We start from the raw sequence: 26,216 nt of genomic DNA, 5'->3' as shown, positions 1-26,216 counted from the left end.
TCATATAATGTATGACATTTGTCATATAAGCCAGGCCACAGGAATGGTAAATTTTTACCTTATATTTTAGGAATTTATTTAACCTGCCAGTAATTTAGATTAATTTGTTTACTTTGGATTCATGTTTGTTTTGCAATAGGTAAGTTGCAAGTCCAAAAAGGAATCAGATCACATGATTGAAGCATGAATGATCATTTCTCCTGGGGTAATAAACTTCTCTTGGTGAAAGAAATTGTGGATTATTATTAGTTTATATGGCAGAAAATGTCAAATGAGAGAAAATAAAAATACCTTCAAAGAAGACCATAACTATACTTGGTTCTGCAGTGCAAAAATCTGAAATCTGACTTGTCAGAAGATGTTCCAGCACAATAAGTAATGTGGGTATTTTTCAACAAGATAAAGCTAACATAACTTTTTTTCAAGTATCAAAAACTTTTAAACATGGCTCCAATACTCAGCAGAGCTAGACAGAACTGCAGTAACAACATTCTGTAGGAAGGAAGAAGAGAAAGACACATGAATGATTTTCACAAAATCATGTGAAATCGCTTCTTCATTTGCCTTCTTGCTTTTTATCCTTCTTATCTTTCAAAACTGTATCAGGTATGACCCACAGAGAAGGAAACTCACCACACACTTGATGTCTCAGTCACACCTTTTCAGTCAGGAGAGGTCCTTGCCTTCTCTTCCTAGCACCACACCTGGTCCTTCGTCTTGCACAGTAAACCCTCATTCTGCCTGTTGGCAATGGGATCCTTTGATAAGGAGGATGCCCCGCCCCTACCAAATAGAAATTAAATAGAGTCTAAAAATAGTCTCCAGAACCATTCAGGTTGTAAAAGGATGATCCTTTTCTTAAATCAGACATACGTATTTCTTTTCCCTGAACTCCCCCACAGCAATAAGTAAGCAAAAAGCTGTGATGTTTCACTTTGGACAAAAAGAAGCCAACAAGCACACAAGAAAAAAAAAAGCAAACAAGGAAAAGAAGTTACTTTCCTGTGCCTTGTCAAGTTGGTTCTTAATTGTTCTGTTACTTTTTTTAGCCGGTAGGTTTTTATTTTAGATTTCTATCTTTTTCATGTGATAGTGACACAATTAGGTGGCTGTTCCTCATTTAAAAAGACTAGGATTTTCAATGTTTTCTTATTTGAATCTGATTGTAATTAGCAAATTTACTCTTTTTATATACCACCTTTGATCTCTAAATCTATCTAAGCCATGAAAGAATAGAATTTAATCCTCAAAGTATACAATGATTCTCCTGGAAAAAACTCCAACCAATGAACTAAAAGAAGAAGAAGAAAAAAGGGGGAAAATATACTGCAAAAATCTACAAGGATATTAAAAATATTTAGAGTGCTCTTCATTTTTGTTAATGCCTATTGATGCATTTGTGGGATGGGAGGCCTTTATTGCTTTATTTTCAGCCCTGGCATCAGTTCTATTCTCTCTAAGCAGGTAACTTTCTATCACCTCCAGTGAATTAAAAAGTAAAAGCACCCTTGCCTGTCATTTCTCACAGAAAGAGATACACTTGACCTGCTTCCACCTGTGTCTCCTGTCAATCACAGCATTTACAACACAACTTGCTTTTCATCTTGATGAAATATTCTAGTCATGCCACACAGAGGAAGCTATTGATATTTGCATTGGTCATCAGGTGGAGTTTGTCCTATGATGTCACTCTCCCAGCTAAATCATATTTTCCAGAGTATGAAAAAACCCAAATCAAACAAATGACATAGTCCTATCCCTCCTGTTTCTGTGGAATATCTCTCCCCTTTAGTTGCTGAATGTTGCACTGGGAAGACACATGTTTCACCTAATACAATGAGACATCTAGACGCATACTCATCCCTTATTGAAGTGTCTAGCGATGTTCTAGGTCATATTTATCCAAAACTTCACATATTTTTTCAGGCTATGTAGCTGACATTGTACAAGTAATTATGTGAATATCCAGTCTAAGCTAAGAACCTAGGTTAAGAAGCCTAGAAGGATCTGCTTTTAAAAAGGTTGGTGCCTTCAAAAGTTCTAAAATGAGTGTTTGAAGTTAGCTATTAAAAAATGCATGAGACAAAAAGTCCTCTGAAAACCTGAAGAATATCAGTCTGTGTTTACATACCTTATTCCAGAATTTCAAAAGGGAAAGGAAGATTAGGTGTTCTAGGAACTACTCTTCCATGTTTCAATGCTGCGTTTTCAATATCTTGAAGTACAGACATGCAAGATAAGCATGTCTGGCCTAATGTGGTTTTGGAAGAGTGAAAAGTCCCAGTAGAGCAACAGTTCAGTGCAGATACTGTTGCTTGGTTCTCAAATTCCTGGATTATGCTACTTCTAGTTGTTACACATATGTGGATCAGAGATCAGAGCTTAACCATTGTGAAAAGCTATTTTACATCCATATAAAAGACCTTATTTCACAAATGAACAAGCCAAAGGTTTAGCTTATTTGAATATCTGAATGAGATCCAAAACAGATTTAATTGAATATTCATTTCACGCAGCTTTAGCCAACTAAGTTGCTTAAGTGAATTGATCCCATGAATAACACTCTATGTAAATGGACACTTAATGACTGCACTGACAGAAGCCTTCACCAGTGTCCTGCTTAAAGTGGCAATAGAGTGATGAAAGACTAATTTGTACCCTAACATGCAACAGTTTTACAGTACAGTATGAGGGTTGTGGAAGTAATATATGAAACTTATCTTTTACAAGCTGTCAGCTTCTCTTCTGCGTCTACTGAGGCACCACGCTGCTGCCATGCCCATATTGCATGCCATATAGAGTCACTTTTTTCTCAGGTGCACTCTTAACTTTCTCTGTGGGATTTAAAAATGGTTTCTCATTCCCTTACTGTCAGCATACTTCTGAGCTCCCTTGATCCAGGTGTTCGCAGTCCCCACCATGGAGCAGTGCAGCAATGTCCTAGCCACAGAGGCATCTGCAAGGGAATGCACAAAAATGCATTTCTGAAATTCTCTGCTATCATGACTTTTGGGCATCTTCTTCTGTTTCTTTGGGTTAATTACTTTCCTCGGATGACTGAGATGAGATGAGACTAAATGAAAGCCTTAATCATCGTCAGACTTAGGAGAGCAAAGGAAGGGGATGTGCTTCATAGTGGTGCTATTCTCCTTTCCATATGATTCTCATGTTTTCGTGCCTGCTACAAAATCTACATGGCATAAGAGACGATTTACTTTTGAAAGAGTGGCAAAACCCAAATATTTCTCATTAACCTATGTAGTTTGTTAACCTTGGCCAGCTGCCAGACACTGACCTAGCTGCTGTGTCACTGCTACTCCTCCAGTAGGGCAGAGAAAGAAAATAAGATGAAAAAGCTCATGAGGCAAGGTAAATACAAGAAGATTACTTGCCAGTAGCCACCACAGGAAAAAGAAATTCAACCTGTGGAAAATTAATTTAATTTATTGCTAATTAAAATAGTTTTGGATAGTTAGAAACTAAGACAAATTTTAAAAGCCCCTGCAGTCCATCAGTACCAGCATCTGGACACAGACACCCATCATGTTGACTGATGTTCTGCCAGTTGTGTGCTGTCCTGCTTTCAGCAGATGCAACAGCAGTCTCTGTTTGGGAGAATGTTGGTGTACTCCAGGACACTCTCTTTCTCAAACACAGGAACATGCTTGTGACCACTCAGAAATGCTAGCTGCAAAAATAGAGATATTTTTCATACAATTGTTTTAAGAATCAACAGGTGAATGTGAAGGGAAATAGACATATAAACAGAACATGAACCTTGGAAAAATGTGGCTAAAGAAGTCTGAGGTTCATACATTTCATAGCTGTAGAAAGAATCAGTAGCACAAGCAAAAACTTTTGTAGTCTGATAGAGGTTCAGAACTACAAACAACTCCTGTGTATCTTTTTATTTTTTGTTTGTTTGTTTCTCCTGTTCAGTTTTGTGCATTTACTATAATATAAAATTCCAGATTTAAATATAAGTGTCTGTATTTTCAGTTTCTCTTTTAACCTCATTTCTTTTTAGTTCCTTGATAGTCACACTGCTCCTTTATAAATTCATGCTGACTATTCCCATCCACTTTCTTCAAGTGTCAAGAAAAGATTCTCAGGACTACTTGCCCCTTCATTTTCTCAGGAGCCAGTGTGAAGCTGGCCAGTCTGTTGGTCTCTTTTACTTCCTGATGGCATGACTTGCTCTGCTGGATTCCCACAGTATGAGGAAGAAAACAGCTGGTCCTATTGTACACTCCACTGGTGAAAAAAATAAAAATTTGGTTCATCTAACTGGCTCATGAAGTGGACCCATTTCTACAGGTCAGTACAGTTTGGGGCAAGTACACTCAGGAAGAAATCAATCATTATAATCCTTCTTTTTCCATGAAGAAACATTAGAAATTAGGGTCTAGAGTTTTTTTCTAGCTATCTCTTTCATACTCCACCTTCCTTGTTGCTGCCTGTTGTGTCCAAGCTGGAGGTTACCACTCAGCAGCTGGAACTTGACAGTTCTCAGCCCTATGGGACATAAGTCCATGCATAAACTGCTTTGGTTAAGGTAAACACTTTCTAAAACAGGTGTTTAATGCAGCAAGTCTCTTCTCTCCCTAGAAACACCCTGCTTGTGTGTTCTTCCGTTCCTTTTCCTGAAATCACAAGAGATAGACACTTATTTCTCTCCTTTGACAAAAAAGAAATAAAGACAGAGACAGAAGAGAACCATTATCAATGTATACATTTGGTGCACTACATTAAGGCCATGCTAGGAATGCTACAACCTATAAAACCTGGGAAACACCAGATCCACGCTGCTCTAGGAACTTGTTTGTTAGAAGCATTCAACAGTGAAAGGAAACAGTGCAGATGTTTTAATTAAGTGGCATAAAACTTCAGTTTGCATTAGTCTTGATTTTAGCCTCTGGACATGGCTTTAAATCAGGCAAATACAAAAACCTATGGGTCTTCAACTACAGCAAAAAATACACCTCCAAGGAAATTGCTTTCAATTTTCCCTCTCATCTGCACAGGCACAAAGCCGGACAACGTCCAAAGAGCCATTGGAAAAACTGCCTTTAAACCACCAATTTTTATGGAAACCAAATAGCTAATGAGAACGTGAACAGAAACACAAAAGGGAGTGGAAGGGCTGAAGCATACCCCACTACCTCATGCTCATGAGACATGAAGCAAATTTTTTTCAATCATAAGACTTTCTCCCAATAGAAAAATATTTTAAAGTAACAATATTTACTTTCTATTTACTCTAGAAAGTAAAATAGAAACTTTTGGGCAGATGAGAAATTGAAAATTAGAAAGACTACTTGAGTTGTTTTCTTAAAAATACTGAATCATTTCTGCAAGAAATGTATGTAGAATTGCTGATACTGGACTAATTTTCAGAGGTAAGAGTAAGGATAGTATATAATCTGCTTTATGTTATCTGGTTCCACTAACCTCACTTCACAGTTGAATCATTACAGAAAACATAAATGCCTTCTGAGAAGGAAAATTTAGTCAAGGTTTTGACAAGATAAGAAATTTTCCTTTGTAAAGAAAATGTCTCTCAGAACCAAGGAGAAAGGATGAAATAAAGGTTCTAATTAAAAATGATGCCATTAAAATGTGCTGTTTAAACAGGTCAAACACCCCAAAAGAAAAACATGAATGACACAAATTTTCTGAGAAGCTAAAATAAACAGAACATCTTTGAGTACAAATTTTGAGAACAACAGTACTGTGTTCATGCATATACAATAAATACATATTTGTGGAGGTATACATGCAAGCATATGTGACTGAAGGTAGTCAACACTCATTTCTTGAGAAACAGAAATGTGTGTTAAATAAGAAATTCTTCCATTTGGCTTCTTAAGTTTTGAAATTAAAAAACTGAAAATGACATTGAGTGAGATAAGAAACTTGACCGTAGAGAACTTCCGGTTCATCTCCAAAATCTGATTTTATGTTTTGTATATCAATGGTTACAGTTGGAAGAGACCCAAGGACATCACCAGGTCCAACCCCACTTCTCATCTAGTATTACCATTTACAGGTTGCCCAGAGAGGTGGTAGAATTGCTATCCTTGGAGATACTCAACTGGATACAGTCCTGTGCTGGGGCTCAGTCAATCTTACCATGAAAAATTATTATCTGAAAATCAGACAGAATTACCTGTTTCATTTTTTCCCCTTTGCCACTGGTCCTGTCCCTGGACACCACTGAGAAGAGCCTGACTCCATCACCTTTGCCTCCCTCCCATCAGGTATGTATTTATAGTAGTCAGATTCTTCTGAATTTTCAATTCTCCAGGCTGAACAGTCTCAGCTCTCTCAAGTTTTCCTCGTAGGAGAGGTGCTCCTGTGCTCCCATGCATCATCTGTGTGGTCCCTTGCTGGGCTCTCAAAGTGTCCATGTGTCACCTGTACAAGGGAGCCCAGAAGGGGACAGAGTACTCCAGAGGGTAAGGATTGCCTCCCTTGACTTTATGGAAGCCTTTGCCCAATGCTTCTCAGGATACTATTAGCATTTCTTGTGATAAGGGCCCCATTTCTGGTTCCTGTTTGAGTTGGTATCCACCAGGAACCCCAAGGCCTTTTATGTAAATCTACTTTCCAAAAGAATAGCTGAGATCATTCCTTCTCAAGTTCAAGTCTTAGCAGTTCCCCTTGTTGAACTTCATGTGGGTCTTGTTAGCTGTCACCAGTGCCCTCGGGTCCCTTTCCAGCCACACCGTCCCCAGCCTGTAACATTGCAGGGGGTTATTGTGGCCAAAATGCAGGACTCAGCACTTGGATTTATTAAACTCCATCCCATCGCACTCTGCCCATCCATCCAGCCATTCCAGGTCTCTCTGCAGAACCCTCCTACCCTCCAATGATCAACATATGTCCCCAGCTTGGTGTCATCTGCAAATTTACTAATGAAAAACTCATCCATGTCATCAGTGAAGATATTGAACAGAGCTGGCTCAGCACAGACCCCTGAGGACACCACTGCTGACTGGCCCCAGCTGGATGTGGCACCGTTCACCTCCACCCTCTGGGCCCGGCCACCCAGCCAGTTCTGAACCCAGCACAGAGTGCTCCTGTCCAAGCCAGGGGCTGCCAGCTTTTCCAGGAGTGTGCTGTGGGGGACAGTGCCAAAGGCCCTGCTGAAGTCCAAACAGAGAACATCCACAGCCTGTCCTGCATCCACCAGGTGAGTCACTTGGTCACAAAAAGAGACCAGGCTGGTCAAACATGACCTACCCCTCCTAAACCCATGCTGGCTGGGTCTGATACCCTGGCCACATAAACTGTTCCATTATGTGTATATAACATGGAAGAGGCTGAGAAGCCTGTCATGATTCTATAATGAGTGAAACCTTGTTTTCATGAGAGCCTTCAGCTCTGCCATGGAGAATAGGAACACCACATGGTTCAGATGTAGTCTCTTCAAATTTTCCTGACTCATAGGAATCTGTAAGTTATTCAGCAGTCATTGTATACAACTTAGAGAACAGAACATACTCAGCTCTTGCTTCATGACAAATGTTCTGATCCATTCTTATTGCATCTTTGCTAGTCTAGAAGATATTGCTTTCCTCTTAGAAAAAGGTTTTTTTTCTTTTTCTGTATGTTCATGCATGTAAATGGAAAAAAGCTTTCATCAGATTTTTGAAACCACTCCATTTTAAGTATTTTCATAAAGCCATCAAGTTATCTAGTTCAAAGCTTTCCCCTCAGCTTCCTTTTCTGCCAGATACTGAAAACCACTAATTAACTAGTACCAAGAGGAAAAAAATTCACTCTTTCTTTTTTTTACTTATCTTTCTTGTCTCCTCCCTTTGATAAAATAACTTGCTTCAATAATAGTTTTAGTATCCTATTACATTGATGGAGGAGGGAAGGAAGAATTTTGTGAAGTTTATGTTGACATTAAATTTCATTGCCTCTCCATTTTTCAAGGATTTATCTGAGCTTGTTGATTCTGAATTTATGTTATTTGATTCTGTAGCATCCCATGAAATAATAATTTTTTGTATTTTATAGTGATGGATGCAGGTGTGTGCTTACTGGCAAGTAATATCTTTGCCCAAAGGAAATTTCTGTCAAAATAGCCAAAGCATATTAATACTAATCTCCATCTTATAGCTATTAAAAAGACAGCAAGGTCAAAATATAAATCATACTAGAGTGATACCAGCAACTACCTAGAGTGGATGCCATCAACAGAATTTATTACATACATCTCTCTCTCTTCTTTTGGAAAGAAAAACAGAACAGAACAAAACAAAACAAAAAAAATGCAAGTGTGTAATTAACTCTGCATTTCTTCTGTGAGCAAATTCACTTGAAAGTCTTGCAACGTGACTAAGCTTTTAACATTCCATTTGATGAAACACTCCCAAAAGCCTGTAATACAAAAGCCCATCTAACTATTTTCCTGCAATATCTTGTGTAGACCATGTATGTATATAAAATAACACAACTTTCAGCAGGTAATTAGCCTTTTCACCCTTTCAGAATTTACTCCTAGCAATTCTGAAATTAACACAATCACACAAAATGTTATTTACTTGTTTAAAAGAACAATTTTGTAATCAGGCAAAGGAGTATGTCCATCTCATAAGGTCCTCAGAAGACATTGTCAAGAAACAGTAATGTAAGAAAACACTTTGAGGGAATAAATTAACACTATTTCTAAATCCATTCTATCTCCATAATTTTCAGTTTGAGTACTGTTAATTTTAAGAGATGAAAAATCCTTCCTGTGCACAGAGCCCTGATGTTAATTTTCCATTAATTATAAAGAGCACATGTGTTAAATGAGTCAGACATAACAAGTCTACACAAACTTTTTCACACATCTTTAAGTAATTACCAAACATCAGATATTTACCAAACATCTTGCATTTGGTATATCATTTGATATTATTTAGCTAAAATCCTATAAGTAAGGAGATCAAGACAGGAAATGAAAATATTTTCTTGAAGACAGGATTTTTTTCCTTCTAGATGATTAATTTCTATCTCCTTAAGAAATAAATATTAATAATTTTAAACTTATTTTAAAAAGGCTTAAAATGCATTCTCTTATCTTAAATGTAGTTTTACATGCATTTGATCTAAGAAGCAGCATGCAGGAAGGAGAGCAGCTCTTTCACTTCAGTGAAGAGGCTTTCCACCTTGGCTTAATTCTTCAATTAGCTAGAGAGACCAGTGCTGGTGATGCATTCATGTGAGTACCATGTGTAAGAACAATGTCTTGACTGAAGCGCCAAAGTCCTCACCTGTGAGGTTTATTGTAGACTTGTATTTTTTCTATAGTATTTGCAAAAATTGACTTTTATTCAGTTAAAGTAGATAGTATTAATATCTTTTTTGCAGTGTTTATCACTTGCACCTTACCTGATTTTAGACAGTTACATTCTGCTTCCCATTTTGTAACCCCTGTGCTTGACCATTGTTTTCTTTCTGCTGCTTCTGCACAGAGTCTGCAATGTTTCTCTGCAATTGTGTCCCCAAGAAGATAATCTGAAATTTCTGGTCAATGTCAATGAAGTTACAACTGCCAATAAAAATCTAGAGCCACATGCTGTGGGTTAATCCTAGGCAGCAGTTAAACTACACACAGCCATTTGCTCACTTCACCCCTCAGTGGGATGGGGAGAGAATCAGATGGGGAAAATTAAAAATGGGTTGAGATAAAGACAGTTTCACATGCAAACTAGATGGTGCATGTGAAAACAAAGACATTAATTCACTCCTTCCCATCGGCAGGCAGATATTTAGCCCTTTCCAGGAAAGCAAGGTATCACATACAATGGCTACTTGGGAAGACAAATACCTAACTTAGAACATCCATCTTTTTTCTTGGTTTACTCCCTTTTTTATTGAAGAACAGAACATTATTTGGTATAGGATTTCTCTTTGGTCAGCTGTCCCAGTTGTGTTCTCTACCAATTTCTTGTGTACCCCCAGACTAATAGCTGGTGGAGCAATGACCTCAATACCCTGAACACTGCTTTGCTGTAAGTAAAACACTGGTGTGTTATCAACACTCCTTCAGCCACAAATCTAAAACAAAGTATCATAAAAGTTGCTATGGAGAAAACAAACTCAATACCATACAAAACAAAACAAACCAAAAAACAACTTCTGAAAAAATGACAACTTCTGATTTTGGATAAATATTGCCTATTATAAAAAAAGCCCTGCAACCATCAAACCAAAATGAACCAAACTCAAACCACCCCAAATATCACTTGGAATATTGTTTCCCATACCTATATTAGATTTAAATAGAAGTCTGCATTTTAGCTCTTTTTTATCTAAGAAGAGAGAGAGATCTACTTCACCATGCTGATATGCTGCTCAGATGCCTACTTATTACATAAAACTTACTCGGCAGCCTTATTCTACAATGTGGCTGAATGTATTTCCCCCTCTAGCCTGAAGTATGTAGGTTTGGGCCTCAATCTGTCATTCCAGTTTTCTGCAAAGTGCTGTAAATTGGGTAAGAGTTCTCTAAAACTGTGAGGGACTAAACTTTAAATGAAACAATCAAAGAAAAAGTATAAATAAGCATTTGATGAAAATTGAATAGGAAGTTTTAATGGAAAAAAATGGAATGAAAGGCATTCAAACAGGAGGTGTGAATGTGTGAAATGCTCACAATAGTCTTTGGAAGTGTGGACTAGATAAAAATTGTATGTGTATGAAACAGAAGCACGTGGTTTTGTTGTTGCCCATGAAAGATAATTGTTTTGCCCCATCTGTATTCAGTGACATACTCAACATCAGTCACTATTTCTGGTGGTTTCACTGTGCTTAGTTTGAAGTACAACAATACCTGAACTAGATGCCTTGCAGTGGTAGTGCAAGCTGGTTGGTTTGGATTTAGTGATGATGCTGATGAGGCTTGTGAATGTGAAAATCCTACCTGGAGCTTCTAGATGAGGTTTTGTTTTCTTTTACTGCATGGATGAGAGCTTGCTGTGAGTTTGTAAATTGCCTGCTACAGTAGAATGCTGAGCTTATACAACTCCCTTAGATTTGTAGCTAAGTGGATTTTTAAGAGCTAAGTGGATTTTTGAAGACTGGAATTATAGAAACTCTTGATGTGTTTTCAAATAATTTCTTCCAATGAAGAAAATCTTATATTCTGTTCTCTTGTTTTTATGTATGAGAGAAGGAAAGGCACTTCCATGCAGTTTTGACTTTAAAGATTTACATTCTGTATCCAGTAAGGCAGTTGAATATACAATGGAGTACTTTTATTGGCAAAGAAAGGTTGTTTGCTTGTTCCAGCTACAATAATTAAGACTTTTGCTGACAGAAGCAAGCTGAATGCATTTTGGGTTCAAAAGCATCCTATTTATAGTCTAGATGCAAAATGATCTCTATTCACTACAATGTCTCATTTGCAGGTTATCATTCTGCTTTCCTCTGAAAGCTAGTCAGCAGATGTTTCCTTCCATCTTGACTCATTGCATTAGTGGTAGAAAAACATTTTGTGTATTACCATGGTACTCTTCATAAGCAGATTTGGATGACAGAACCAACTTGTTGAAAAGACAGGACAGTATTAAGAGAAAATTCTCTTGAACATTATATATAACATATTATTGTATATAATATAATCTCTTGTATAGCTATGATATTCAAATCCTTAAGGTTTTGAATCAAGTAACTTTCCAAACAGTTGCAGTAGCACTGCATTAATAGATCTTCCTTGGGAAAAAAGGGAAAAAAATTAAAATCAACAAATAAAATGTAGTAAAAAAGTAAACTAAAATTAAATTTTAAAAATACAATAAAATTTTGCCACAGGTCTTTGCATGAAAATTTTCTATGACCTCACACCCCATCAGTGTTTTATTTCCCCATGCAAAGTGAAATAATGACAAAAATAGCAGTCTTTCAAACTTCTGAAATTGCTTTAAAGATATTCTTTGACAGTGAAAGTAATATTGATACCATTTGGTATCTTCTGTGGACATTTTGCCAATTTGATCCAGTGCTGTTGAAGTTTAATGATCTAAAGCTGTCATATTTCAAGGTTTCAAAATGCAAAGCTATTTCATAGAATTCAGCAATTCCATGGGCAAGATAGATGTCTTTTTGCACATGAAGCGTTGTGGAAGGGGAAGTGGTTTATCAATGGTATGTTGGCTTACACATCAGCAAATTTGTTGGTTATTTTCCTCAAAATTCCAAAGTCTGTGAAAAATAGTTTTAACTTCATTCTTCTTAAAACCGGTTAAGGGTGGGGGGGGGGGGGGAAGGGCATGTTTGCATCTGAAGTAAAAAAGACACAGCAATTTCTAGAAAGATTTTTTCCTTTCCCTTTTTTGACCATTGATCACTGGGGATCACTAGGTACAGATCCAGTTGTTAATGGACTGGGCACTGGTCAATGAATGATTTATTTTCATACATTCCTTATCATTACTTTTTCAGTACTTTGTTTATTCCATTACCAATAGCTCCCTTTTGTCCCACTTCGTCTGCACAGACTGGGAAAAGCAGGCAATGGGTAAATTTATAGATGGAAATCCCTTATTACCTTAGAATCAGGACTGACCCATTTGGGGAGACACTAACGAACACCAAAGATTCTGGGAATTTGGGAATTTGGTCCAAGTGATTGGATAATACAGAAAAGATGTAAATGTTATTGTGTTTTAAGGTCTGTAGCTATTGCTTTGCTTTGAGATAGGTTAATTTCACATCTCAACAGCATTTCTGAACAGTAATGATCTCAAAGTACATGGCATTTTTTTCTGTGTTAAGCATGAATTAGAACTTACTTTGTTAAAACCCCATTAACTTAGAAGTTATTAAGCCATACACAGCCAAATATTTTTGTCAATACTCATTTTCACACTTTATTATGGTCCATGCTAGACGCACAGAACAGGAAAATCCAAAGAAGTCAATGCTGACATTAAAGGGTACCATCTAAAGCCACTCAGATAGTTAAAGAAACCCTTACATAACACAGCTCTAAACCACCTTGCACAGACTACGCAAAAAAGGTTCAAGTCAAAGGCAGCCTGCAATGCAGTAATTGTAAAATCCACAGAAGTCAGTGGAAAAACATTAATAGGCCTCTGTAAGAATACCAAGGCTTCACATTTACACTTTTATCACCATCTTCAAGTGGAAATTAGGCCAAGAACAATACACGTTCTTCGAAATCACCCTAATGTGCACATCCTTCCAGCACAGAGAATTCTTTATTAACATGTACTTAATACTAACTGCTAATAGACTGTATTCTCTTACAAAGTAATCTTGGAGACAGAACCTGCCTTTTTCAAAACAAGCAGAATAGATTGCCATGCCATGCCCGTTGTAGCTTGCCTCGATACACCTGGTGTGTTTACTCATCTAAAACTTTTCCAACCTGTTTAAAAACTTTACCACAGTATTTGGATAGTAGCCTCACAGACTCACATTTGCACTCACTGCATATGCAATGCATAACAGTAATCAGTCAAAACTCATGACAGCCTGCCACAATTCCAGGGACTGAATACTGACTTTGGATTTACCCCAGAAGCTGCTAAATCTGCAGGGATTAAAAATTCACAATTTACCTCAAATGTGTGGATATTTGGCCCTCTTTGAGTTGCACCTATGAATGGAGAACAATCTATTCTCTCAGTGTAGTGATACATTTCTAAAGAACAAAGGGGAACTCCAGAGGCATGTAAAGTGTGGTAATTTCAATTAAGCTGATGAAACTATGAGAAATTATGCCAAAGGGTTTGCCTATGCTGGCTCAAAGCTTGCTGCTGAAGATGATATATATTTTCTAACCTAAGAATGCATTTTCCACTGTCCAGCAGCTAGTTAAGAAGATTAATGACTGCTTTGTAGTTTCAATTAAACTCCTTTATCACCAAGAGGGACCAAACAAGTTTTGATTTCAAAAGTACTGCTTAAGAAAGAAGACCAGGGCTGCATAACACTGACATTTTATTAGAATTCATCTGTAACAAATGGAACTTGTGTCAGCAAAGAACTGATTTTCATACAGACTTCCTTTTGCCACCAATGTAACGAAGTAAGAAAATAAAAAGCACGCCTTTCATTCTGTAAAACATTTACGCGTACTACTAATTAGAGGTAATTGTATCTTTTTTAACAAGCCATTTTACAAGGTAATTTTTTAAAGTTTTTCAGTCTATGCATCCAAAACAAGAGCAAAGAACACAAGTTTTTATTATCTTTGTAAAGACACTCCAAGCTTGAATGGCAAAGCCACATAATGGATGGTTATAATGAGACCTGCAGCCTTCTGATATCTGTGGAGTATCAGGGCACCAAGGGAAAAAAAAAAAGAAAAAAATAAAAAAAAAAAAAAAAAAGAAAAAAGAAAAAAGAAAAAAGAAACCATAAAGAAAAATGGGAGAGAATAAAAGGAAGCAAAAAAAGCAGTTGCTTTTTTTTTCCTTTTACATGTTCTGTGTCTTTTAAATACATACAAGTGGGTTTTGTAAGCAATTTCATACAGATGGGTTCAAGTTATTATTGGGTGTAGAATCAATAGGGCAGTGCATAGTACAAAGGTATATATAGAAAGTGCAAATCTCCTTAGAAGGTCACTCCTTCCCCCAGCCATCTTCTCTGCTATCTAACCACTCAAATAAAATTTTAAAAAAGAGCTAAATTAAACTTTTGTATAAATCATTTTTATATATTTTGTGGGGTTTTTCCCCATTGCAACTAATTACAGAATTAGACATAACTACACATACAAACGTAAATAATAGCACCGTACTGGTTATGCTGATGAAAACAATTTTAAGCTTGGAAATGTATGATGTATGTAGACAAAGATGCTCACAATTTAAATTAACTGCAGAATACATATATTGGAATACAGAAAGTGGAATGCACATCAATGATGCTAAGAGCTATCATAAGAAACAAAAAACCTGAAAGGAGTACTTAGTTGTACAACAGTTTTTCTCACAAATTGGCTCTGCTTTTTTGTATTTCTTTTACTCCCCTATTTTTGTTGGAGCTTGCAAGACAGTCTGCTAGGGAAAATGCACTGATCTTTGTACAGATCCAGTGTGCAGGAACCTTCCTTAGTCTATGTTTTCAAATGACACTTTGTTTTGTATTTCTGAATTCCTATGTTTGAGTTGAAGAACATGACCACACTACATAACCTGGTATTTTAGTAATTATTTCAAAGTATAAATCAAGAAAGAAGAAGAGAAAGAAACATAGTGCACATTCTTCTCTGGTTCAGATGTAAGTTATAGAATCTCATTCTGAGGTAGCCTTCTATAATACTTCTATTCCATATATATATATATTTATACTTCTGTTTTGATTTTTTTGGTTTGGGTTTTTTTTCATTACAAAAGTGCTCAAATACAATTGCTGGAGTTTGGTCTTTCTTATTTTTACTTCTCATAGGAGTGGGAAAATTGGAAGAAGAACTAAAAATGTTGAGGCCACATGGAGAAGCCACAGCAATGCTCCTATTTGAAACCCCAAAGAAAGCATCCTTTGATGCTGATGTACTAACAATGGCAGAACACATGCTGACCAAGGTCAATGTAAACGGCATTCTAGAAAGAGTCTCAAAAAGTACTTTGTGCTGTTTAGAGAATTTTCCTTTTTCCTGGAATAAAATCTGTCAATCTCCAATATGTCATGTGGGCTTAGTCTTGCTGGCCTTACATGAACCTTCCCACTGAAAACAAGGGTTTGACTTTAGCAATCTGTTGACACAAGTGAATGAGCAGGACTTGGCCCAAAATAAATCTGAAAAAAAAAAAAAAGAAAAGAAAAGAAAAAAGGAAGATGCATAAGCACTGCTGCTGTCAACTACTGCTACTGTGCTGCTACAGCTTGGCAATGACAGATAACACTATAACCAGTGACAAAGTGGGTTTTAAAAGCCAACCAGAAATAGATTTCCAATTTGTGGGCTATTCTGTTATTAGAAATATGGAAAGATAAAGGGCCTTGACTACCTATATGTTTTGGGTTATCATTTATTACCATCCATACTTGATTAGAAACTGGAGATGCATATTTTTCAAAATTGTCTGGTACATGTATTAAAATGTCTGAAAAGAACAACAGAGATATAAACAAACTAAACTAAATACAAATGAAGGCTAACTTAAAGAAATACTATTCAAAATAGGCATCAAATATAAGGCACTCTAAATGTAAAATTAAAATAAACCCCAGCATCCCCAAACAATGCTGTATGCCACAAAACGTTTGATTTCACAGAGCAATGTGTGTTTGGCTTTGCCCTGTTACATACGATAAATGTAAATTATATAGCGCACACTATAGACAGTATACTATTGAATACAATTTTAAAACATCTTAATACCTAGTATATTACAACATTCTCCCCTCCTAAAGGGATATGCACTGACCTTTCCCACATGCACACCTCCTACATTTAATAATATGATTTCTTATTGCACTATAGTGTTACAAATATTGAACTTCACTTGAAGCCTAAATCACATACTCTGTGTGCGTGTGTGCATGTGTGTGCTCTGTATGTGTGCATGTGTGTGTGTTCAGGTGGAAATGTGGATAGAAATATTATTTGGGATAGAGATGGCATTCAAATATCAATGATGTGCATTCCTCACTTCTCTTTGAAACAGAAGTTTATGGACCTTAAAAATGCAGAGATGATCAAATTGCAGTCTGATATAATTGCAGTATGTGGAAAAACTTTCCCAATGCTTTCATAAATCCAGGTATGTAAGGACTGATATGTTTATGTGCATGTGTGTGAATCTGTATCTGAATCCATCTGTATTCTCTGCAACTATACAGAGAGTCAAAAAAGGGTAGACAGTAATACATACATATATATATATAAAAGAGAGAGGGTGTGAGTGTGCATGTGCATATGTGTGCGTGTGTGTGTATGTGCTAGCAGCATCTTTATACTTTGCGCCTCCCTGTTGATTCCAAAATAAACCAAAAGCCCCATTTTGATTTAACTGATTACAATGAATATTTTCTTAAAGAAAAAAAAAACCAAATAAAACTACAAAATTCATATCTAACAAGACTGTGGTACTGTAGGACTGCACAAAAATGTGCAAATTTTCAAAGTATCTAACATTTCTACAGCACAATATTACAGATAACAGTTCTACAGCTTAAAAAAAAAATCTACATTTTTAAACAAAAATATTAACAGTTATGCAACCTTTTCTTTGATTCACTTCATCGAATGATAAACTCTTGTTAAAAAAAGGAAAAAGTTTACACAGTTAAAAATGAAGCACAGGTCAGCAGTATCTTTACAATACTAAAAAACTAAATCAAGGACTTTCTTTTTAAACATTCCCACATTTTCCCTTAAGTGTTATGATGAGCAGTATGATGGGAAACGGTGATGTTGAAGTAAAGAGTCCGCTTTGTTTGAGAAGCCAGAACCCAACCTTGCAACAAACATCTTGCACTGAACTGCAGTTCTCAAAACTCCTCTTTGCAAAATCATGTAATCCTGAATAAGATGATCACTCTTTCTGATTAAGTTTCCTCTTCCCTTTAACTTCAACCAATGTCGAACCCTTGAGGTATCTGTAAATGAGATCCTTCAGACGCCTCAGTGGTCAGGATTCTTTTATTATGGTTAGGTTATTAAACTGTGAATTCTTGGTCCACATGGAATACTTCTTGTTGGGTGGGGTTTTTTTTTGTTGTTTTTTTGTTTTATATATCCCCAATATTTTGTTCATTTGTTTCTTTTTTTATTATTTTTTATTTTATATATCCCCAATAATTGCTCCTTAGCTAAGAGTTAAGAAGTACTTCTAAAGCACATTGTATGGCTCAGAAGCGGCTCTCTGGATCTTAAAGGGCCTGCAATAAAAATCCACAATGGGTTTTTATGTTGCATAGTGATCAAAGCTGCCCAGATACTCCAGTGCGGCTCGATAGCAGAACTGGTATTGATCCTAGAGAAAGAAAAACAGAAAACAAATGCATCAAAAAGTCAGCTTGTTGGTTGGTTTCTAGTTTCTTTCAAGTAATAGTGAATATTTTGTAGCTGCAAACAAATATACTGCAGAGGCATCTGCAGTTCAGCAATATTCACTTGCTGACACCAACAGAAAACCACTCTGAGTTACAAGAGATGAAGATAGACAGTCTTTTAATGCAACAACATTTTCCACAGAATGGAGCTTCTTTTTGTGCAGAGACTATATACCCACCTACTGACAGTCTGTTATTCTGGATTAAAACAATATCAGCATTAAGCTTTCTTCTGATAGGAACATGCTAGGATGCTTTCCCTGCTCGTATTTGAAAATAAGTAGCAAAATAAACAATGAATTCTACAGCTAATACAACACACTAAGTAAAAGGGCCCATCACAGCTTGAATATGGAATTCTGTATGGAAAACCATCACTTTTAAAAATCATGCAAAGAAAGCAAAGGGAATTCCAGCCTTTCAGTAAGATAGGCTTTGATGAAGATGTGAAGATACCTTGGCAAGAAAAAGACCTAAGGAGAAATATAGAGCTAAAGGACCTCATTCACCTAAATCAGACTTCATTTCAACCTACACCTGGAAACAGAGAGAAGTTTAGTGTGCTGAGAAATTTTCTCATACCTCAGATGAATCTAACATTTGTAAGTTTGTGTTATTCTCACCTCCATAAAGCAGTCCTTTTGCACATTTATTTTGTTGCACACTTACACTAAAATAGCACATCTGCATATTTATTTCCAACTGCCACTCTTGGTTTAAATGGTAAAACGTAAAAAAAAAATTAAAAAACAAAAATAAAAGAAATTTCTCAAAAATACCAGGGATGTCTGTTTATTTTTCTGATAGTGCTCTGTGGTAACTGCACAGGTTGCAGTTGTTAAGATCACAATTAAAATTCTTTCGGAGGCCAGGAAGCTAATCAGATATTTGCTTCACTGAGGTAGTATGATTACTCATAGTTCATTTCTGTTAGTTGGAATAGTTAGAACAGTGGCAGAATACATTACACACATGCTTAAATTTTAAGTGTGTGTATGGTGCACATGGAAGTGCTTTGTTTAATAAGGATTAGATTTCCTGGCAGTTTATAACACTGAATGAGAGATTTGTTTGCCACAGAATCCTGGAAGACATGCCTACAGAACACCTCTGCTTTCAGCAGCGGGGATGAAGGGTACCATAAAGAAATAAGTCAAAGCAGGAGGAGGGAGCATATATTGCAGAATTGAACTCTGCATCTGTCAGGTAGGCTCAAAGAAGCATAGTTTCTGTGTACTTTAGCTATTTCTTGCAGCCAAAATGACAGAAAGCAATCATTTTTCATTTTGCTTATCCAGAAGAATGATGGTAATGGAAAATAAATGGAATTAACTCTTCCGTATGGTCACAGTGATTTACTTGGCTAACTGACAAGATTAAAAATAAATATCTGTATTTTTCATATAAGCTTTATGAAGTTGTCTTCTTAGAAGTAAAACTACCCAGCTTCTACAGAACTAGTTTAATTTTCTTGTGGAAAATGGCAAACTCTGGGGAACCATCTTAAATTTCACAGACTTAATTTAAAGGCCTGTGTCAACCAAATTATACTAAATAAATGTGTGATCTGAAATGTTTCCCTTCTCTTTTCCTTTTTGTTGGTCCTCCTAACCTATTGACTCTGGCTTAGTCCAGGTCTTCTGCTCAGAAATTAAGGGCATTTACTGATAATGTTTAAGCATTCTTTATGATGTGACAGATTTCCAAGCATACAGGCACAGGTAACTGGTCTAAACTGCTTGTCACTTACTTTATTTCTCTATGCCACACTTAATAGCATAGAAATTATTTACACTATAGTTATCCTGAATGCTGAACTTACCATTATGATTTTCAGGCCAAGGAGCCACTTGCTTGGTGACACAAAAAAACATGAAAATAATACAGTGTCAGTCTGAAGACATAATCAAGAGCTTGCTCCCAGGGAAAAAAAAAAAAATCAGTGGATCCACCTGCAGAAACAATTTGCCTGCTTCTTTACTACCACACATTTCTGCCAGGGAGCATGGATCAAATAAAAATGTGTCATGCTTCACAAATGGGTATTTCTTAACTACCATAATTTAGGATCCACTATTGAAATTACTTTTTTTCTTCCTCATTTTGCAGTAACTACTGCGATAACAGGAAATAGTCCTTTTACAGATTTTATCCTGTAGTCGCAGGGCCGATATATGTCTTCAGATATTACTGTAAGCATGTCTTATACAGTATCTATCTGTGCATATTTTTGCTTGTGTAAATACCAGTTCTTTTCCATCACCATTGCATAAGGATACTCATGCTCACCTCTGTCTGTACCATGGCTGGCCGCTGTGTCCTTAACATTTTGACAGTCTGGAAGATGTCTACAACACCTTCATATCTCATTCTTTCTAGCACAATGCTCAGGGTTATGAATACTCCAGTCCTTCCAACACCCGCACTGTTGAAGAAAATGAAGACAAAATAAAAGGAAAAAACAAATGTTAATTGACAGTTAATGCTGAATGAATTGGCTGACAAATTCTTTGTGGTTACAACACACCATATGTGTATAAATTTCTATATGGGGAAAGGCTCACTAAGCAAAATTCCATAGCAAATTACGACATTGCATTCAAAAGAATAACTGCACTCAAGTGAACCTCACATCTACTGATTACATCAGACTCTCCAGTCTTCCTTGCAAAGCCTTGATTTGTTCATCCAGATATACAATAATCACTGCATGGTGAAGGCAAATATTAACATTTGTTGCCAATAACATACATTGGAACTGACAAGAGAAAATGAAGCCAAAATGCATTTTACTGCTTGCTTTACTTTAGTTTGTCATGTATATGCCTGTTTTACACATCTTCTCTGTGTTATTTTACCTTCTGCTTGAAGTTTGAAGTACAGATGTTCGTTTAATATTGAACTTGTTCATACATGGTCTGATTCAAATAATGGACAGAGAAAGATCTCAGTTCAGGTCTTATTCAAGTCTGGCAGTCTGGATCTCTGCTTTCCAATGCTGATATACATTTACCGTGTTTGTCTACATTGGTCTTAAAAGTATTCTTTGAATATATATGTGTTTTGTTTGCTCTCTGTTCTGCCCTGGGTTTCTGCTATTCGCTTTAACCCTCAAGAAGTGATGGAAATTCTTGACATCAATAGAGCCAATAGCTGTCAGCTTTTAAAATTAAACAATCACTTATTCAAGATGATTATCCTTTGCAAAAGAGACAGGTAACTACACAGAGAAAAAGACTTTGTAAGTCTGAACTTCTATGGATGGAAACAAAGCACCTTGTCATCTCACTGTTGATGCTAATAATTTCACAAGGTTTCCTCCAGCCAGATAACCCTGGAAAGCTGAATATTTATGAGACCTATTCACCAGACAGATGAATGGAACAGCATGAACAACAGGAAAATCGTGAAGAACTCCTGAATGTTCGTATGAACTATGACAGAAATCCGGCAAATTCACAAAAGTAGTGTGGAAACTGAATGTTCAAATTGTATGATAGCATCTTAGTGTTTGGTCTAGGTCAGAGCTCTCTTAGGGCTAATAGACATATGCAACTGGATTTATAAATTTTGCATAGGATGTGTGCCTTCAGATAGCTGAAGCCAAAGGGCAACTGACACACCACTTGACAGAATATCATGTTGTCAGTGGTGATTTACCTATGTGATATAATAACAGTCCTGGACATCTAAAGCAATTGCTGTGCAAGGTGCCTGATGAGGTAAATTAGACAGCTAGTACTTCAGAAACATCCTGAAAAATCCTGGAACCTGCTCGTTGGAACCAGCTTGAACTTTGCAGACCTGATTACAGTGTGATCTAAACTAAGTAGCCCAGGAAATGACCAGGAGAATGAACACAGACTACCATTTTACATTGTCCTGCTCTGCTATTTAATTAAAAAGAAAAATACTTAAATGTGTGAGAGCATTCTGGCCTCACAGTAGACAAATCTTTGTTACTTTAAAAAAATTACTTGGAAATCTCAGGCAAAAGGAAGAAATTCCTTTGTTGTCTTGGGTACTTAAAAAATCAGCAAATGTCTCCAGGAGAGATTTAATGAGGAAGAGAAACTAATATGGAAACATGTCAATGCTTGCAAATCCTAATTGATCATCAAGTGCAACGTCTTGAGAAAATCCTGCGGGAAATCGATCCTGTTCCCTTTAGAGTAGCAAACATACTTTAACATTGGAACAATTCCTATCCAAAAATGCTTAGGATTTCTAGAGTAAAGAAATCCTTCATGATGCATTATAAGTCCCCATGATTCATAAGTTAGACTAGAAACTAAAGTTGAGATGCTTAAATGAACTATGTGGATGTATTGATTTTTTGTAAGAGAGAAGAGTTTATTATTACAAATACATCTTGACTGCATTCTGGGAAAGGTCTTCCTCAGTCTTGAGCTAAAAACTGGAATAAAAAGACTATAAATATCTAATATTGGTATAAATTAAAATTTTACTTCAATTGCTCTCTTAAATAGTTTTAAGTATATGCCTCATGAGGTTAGAAATTTTTTAATTCAACACACTGACCTATTTGTAAAAATGTTACAGAAAAAGAAAATTTTGAATTGTGGGTTGGGGGGGTTTACTGCATAACAGAGAAAGCAAGCCTGTGAAAATTATATAGAGTGTAAAGGAGACCCAAAGGAAGTGACACTACGGGTGTTTTAATTCACTGTAGAACTCATCATGGTACAAACTGGAGGCATTATTTCAGTAATTCCTCAGAGACTAGGAAAGCACAGGTATCCAGGATCTTGTGTTTCCTGAAAGAAATAAACCAACTTACTAATTTGCTAGGGACACTTCCTATTCATGTAAGTTGACTAACACTGGCAATGATAATTAGCATTACCAGTCCCTAAATAGTCATTACAATAATGATAAAGACGTTTAAAAACCAAGCCGTGATTAGTTACACTGCATTTGACTTTCTTTCTAGCAATGTCAATGGCGGAAGTCCATAATTTTACCATGAAAGATCACATCCATTTGGGAGGGATATGTAATGTAATGGAAGCAGTATTCACAGTATTCACAAGTGGACAAGTCTGCATGGCACAAAGAACCTAGAATAAAAATACTGCTCGGCTTTCTTATCTGCATAAAGGCATAAATATTGCTTATTACTCCTGTCCTCTCAAAACTCATTAATGTTGAAGAATAAGGCTTATTCTTATCTGGTTTGTTCTTCATCCCCCTTGTGTAATGAATCCCAATCAGTGCTCTGCATGCTACTCTCCTCAGCAGCCTATAAAAATTTTTAGGCACACAAGAAAAGTAGGATTCGAGTATTCCAATACATTTATTTTGTCTGTCTTTCAGATTAGACGATCATAAAGAACTCAAATTCTGTTTACCGACGACTTTGGAAAAAGGAAAATTTCTCTCCCTCCGTTTACTAGGCTCTAGTAAACTCATTCATTTATCTTCATGATAGTATTGGGGCACTACTTGGCTTGCAGTAAGAACTTGCAACTTGTGTCAGTATTTTGCATCTCTGTTATATAAATAATAATATTTAATCTACAAAAAAGAATTTCATATTACAAAAATGAGTATCTAAAATCCTAATGGAATTTATAGAAAACAATTTATTAAATAAGAGATAAGAGATAAAGATATTATTTTTGGCCATCTGCTATAGACTCTAGAATACTGTAGAGGAAATAAATAAAAAATACAAGAATATTAAAAAACCCATGCTGGATTATTTCTAATCACCATGCAAGTAATTTTCATCTGCATATCAATTGCAAAGAAGGGAAGTCATCACATCAAAAATGAGCACAAAGTTCTGATGCTAGAACTCATAAACTCAAACCCCAATGATTTCTTTGACAGGCAAAATTTCTAAACACCACTTTCTATTCCATTCCCTTTCTTGAGATAGCTACCTTTTTTTTGTTTTTTTGCCTCATCTTGATTGCTACTAATGTGCCACTGAGGTGTAACTAGCTTGGTTGCAGCTAATAATTCCTACTGAAGTAAAAGTCTTTAATTTCTAGTGGAAAAAATATCAGATGTAGCAGCTTGTGATAAGGCTCTTCCTATGCCTTCTGCGGGCAGCACTGACCAGACTGCTTTTATGCTGAATTAGAAGCATTTATATGTGAAAAAATCACGTGTTTCCACATATTTCTGAAGAACCATTTTTGTATAAATGGAATATCACAGAACAGTTCCCATTTCATAAAGCAGCTCATGCTGTTCCATTTTAGATCCTCTATTTGATTACATGACATGACACTTCACCTCTGAAATGTTGTTTAAATATACATGTTCACCACAATCAGCAATCAACTTTAGGAAAAAACCAAATCTGCATATGATTTGTTTTTAAGCTTTGTTTACTTACCTGCAATGAACAGAAATTGGTCCATCCTGACCAAATTGCTCTTTTGTTTTATGCACTTGGCCAATGAAGTCAATAAATCCTTCTCCAGACTTTGGCACTCCTTGTTCTGGCCAGTCAGTGAACTGGAACTGCCTCACTGTTCGGGACTGGCCATCCTTTAACAAAAGTTAGACACAAATAAAGCACGTTGCTGTGGCTTGAAGTTGGTCAGTGAATAATCATAAAGACAATCACAAAGTAAAGATGTTGAGAGGAGATGGGGAATGGCTAAGATTACATTTATGGAAACTCTTTTAACTGCAGTACTACTATTAAAGCTTTTGTATCAGCCCAAAACTACTATTATGAGTTTCATGAACCATATTGCATGGATTCTCTTCCACACTGCATAGGAGAGTTGCCTGGCATTCTGATGGTGTAAAAATTGTGCCTGAGGTCAAAGCTGTAACAACCCCATGAGGGGTATATGACTTTTTTGGTATATTATGTTTTGAATCCTGTGGACTACAAATTCCTTTATATACAGATCAGGTAGAATAAGGTCATCTAATCTGGATTTCCATTTCTGAGATATGCTCAACTACTTCACAGCAAGAATATCTTTACTGATAAGACTTGTTTAAGTCATTGCCCTCCTTGCAGATGTTATCTTTAACAGTAAGCTGCTTTCTATGAGGTGAACATTTTTCCTGCAAGAAGATGGATAAACAAGCTGGTTGTTTAACAAATTTCTCTTCAATAATGGTTCATTTAATTCACCAACAGCTTGGAGTTAGTTAAAATTGAAAGAAAGGGTTTCCTTTCTTAAAACAAGCCATCTGAAGCTCTTCAATCCCCATGGTTAGGAATACTAACAGTTTTTCTTTAAAGTGCAGAATACAGCATCATGGTTATTTTTCTAAAGAAGCCACTGGAATTACTAAACATGAACTTGTGCTATCTGCCTATTTAATGAGCAAAAGGTCAGGACACATAAAAATGCAATACAAATGTATAAAGCAAATTTGTTCTGCATTTTCAATCATTGATGATTTTGACACTGTCAATCTGCATGTCTGTAATGTTTAAAATCATGGCAATATGAGCCAGTGATGTTAACTGGTGCCTCTAGACATCATGTTTTCTAAGCACCTACCCTTGTCATGTCTTCAAAATGGTCTTCTATTAAGTGAAACTCTTGAAAAATTGAACTTTCTTCTAAGTAAAACTCATGAAAAATTGACATTATTACTGGAGATTCCCATCAAAAAGCAGCAAGTTATGCTGGAGGCAGGAATGATCTTTCTCTCTTTTTCCTTAGACCACAAGCATTCAACTGCTACAGACCTTTGAAATTATATAGAAGTGATTTTAAATATAACCAAAGGAAACCCCAATAATTTGCTTTTATATTTCCTCTGGTTCTGTGGGATTTTGCCTCCTGTGTCTCAGATGAGCGAGAAAACAGAAAAACTGTGTGTGTGCCAGCAACTACTCCATGAGAGGACTCTCACAGTGTGTATTTCCACTAGGTCACACCAACAATTTAGTGGCCTGTATCTGTGAAACACTTTTTTCCACTTAGACGAATAGGTAATGTTTGAAAATATTCACCGAATAGGATTTATTGTGGGCATCAACACAAAGAACTAAATGTTTAGTTCCAAAAATGGCATTTTGTGAATACAAACATCTCTGATAATGGCTTCCATAATCCCATTTTCTCCAAAAAAAGATATAATGAAATTGCATCCTCCAGATAGCCTTAGGCAGATGATATAAATTTATCAAGAAGACACAAGTACAGGTTGATTCCCTTCAAAATAACCTTCTA

The 26,216-nt window shown here is 36.3% G+C and overlaps 1 protein-coding gene across 1 annotated transcript in view; it reads right to left on the bottom strand.

Annotated features, from left to right (window-relative positions):
- Positions 1-14,326: 14,326 nt before the first annotated feature.
- The window catches only part of PTPRD (protein tyrosine phosphatase receptor type D), a 358,636-nt gene continuing 346,746 nt past the window's right edge, over positions 14,327-26,216 (bottom strand). Inside the window, exons 32-34 of the mRNA XM_059491826.1 lie at positions 24,404-24,558; positions 20,323-20,458; positions 14,327-17,954 (exon numbers count right to left, since the gene is read on the bottom strand). Of these exons, the coding sequence (XP_059347809.1) occupies positions 17,886-17,954; positions 20,323-20,458; positions 24,404-24,558 (360 nt within the window). The 3' untranslated portion in view covers positions 14,327-17,885. The remainder of the gene's footprint in view (positions 17,955-20,322; positions 20,459-24,403; positions 24,559-26,216) is intronic.

The sequence above is a fragment of the Ammospiza nelsoni genome, chromosome Z, assembly GCF_027579445.1.
Source record: "Ammospiza nelsoni isolate bAmmNel1 chromosome Z, bAmmNel1.pri, whole genome shotgun sequence".
Classification (NCBI taxonomy): domain Eukaryota; kingdom Metazoa; phylum Chordata; class Aves; order Passeriformes; family Passerellidae; genus Ammospiza; species Ammospiza nelsoni.
The sequence above is the reverse complement of the archived record's forward strand: the minus strand, read 5'-3'. Positions and strand labels throughout refer to the sequence as shown.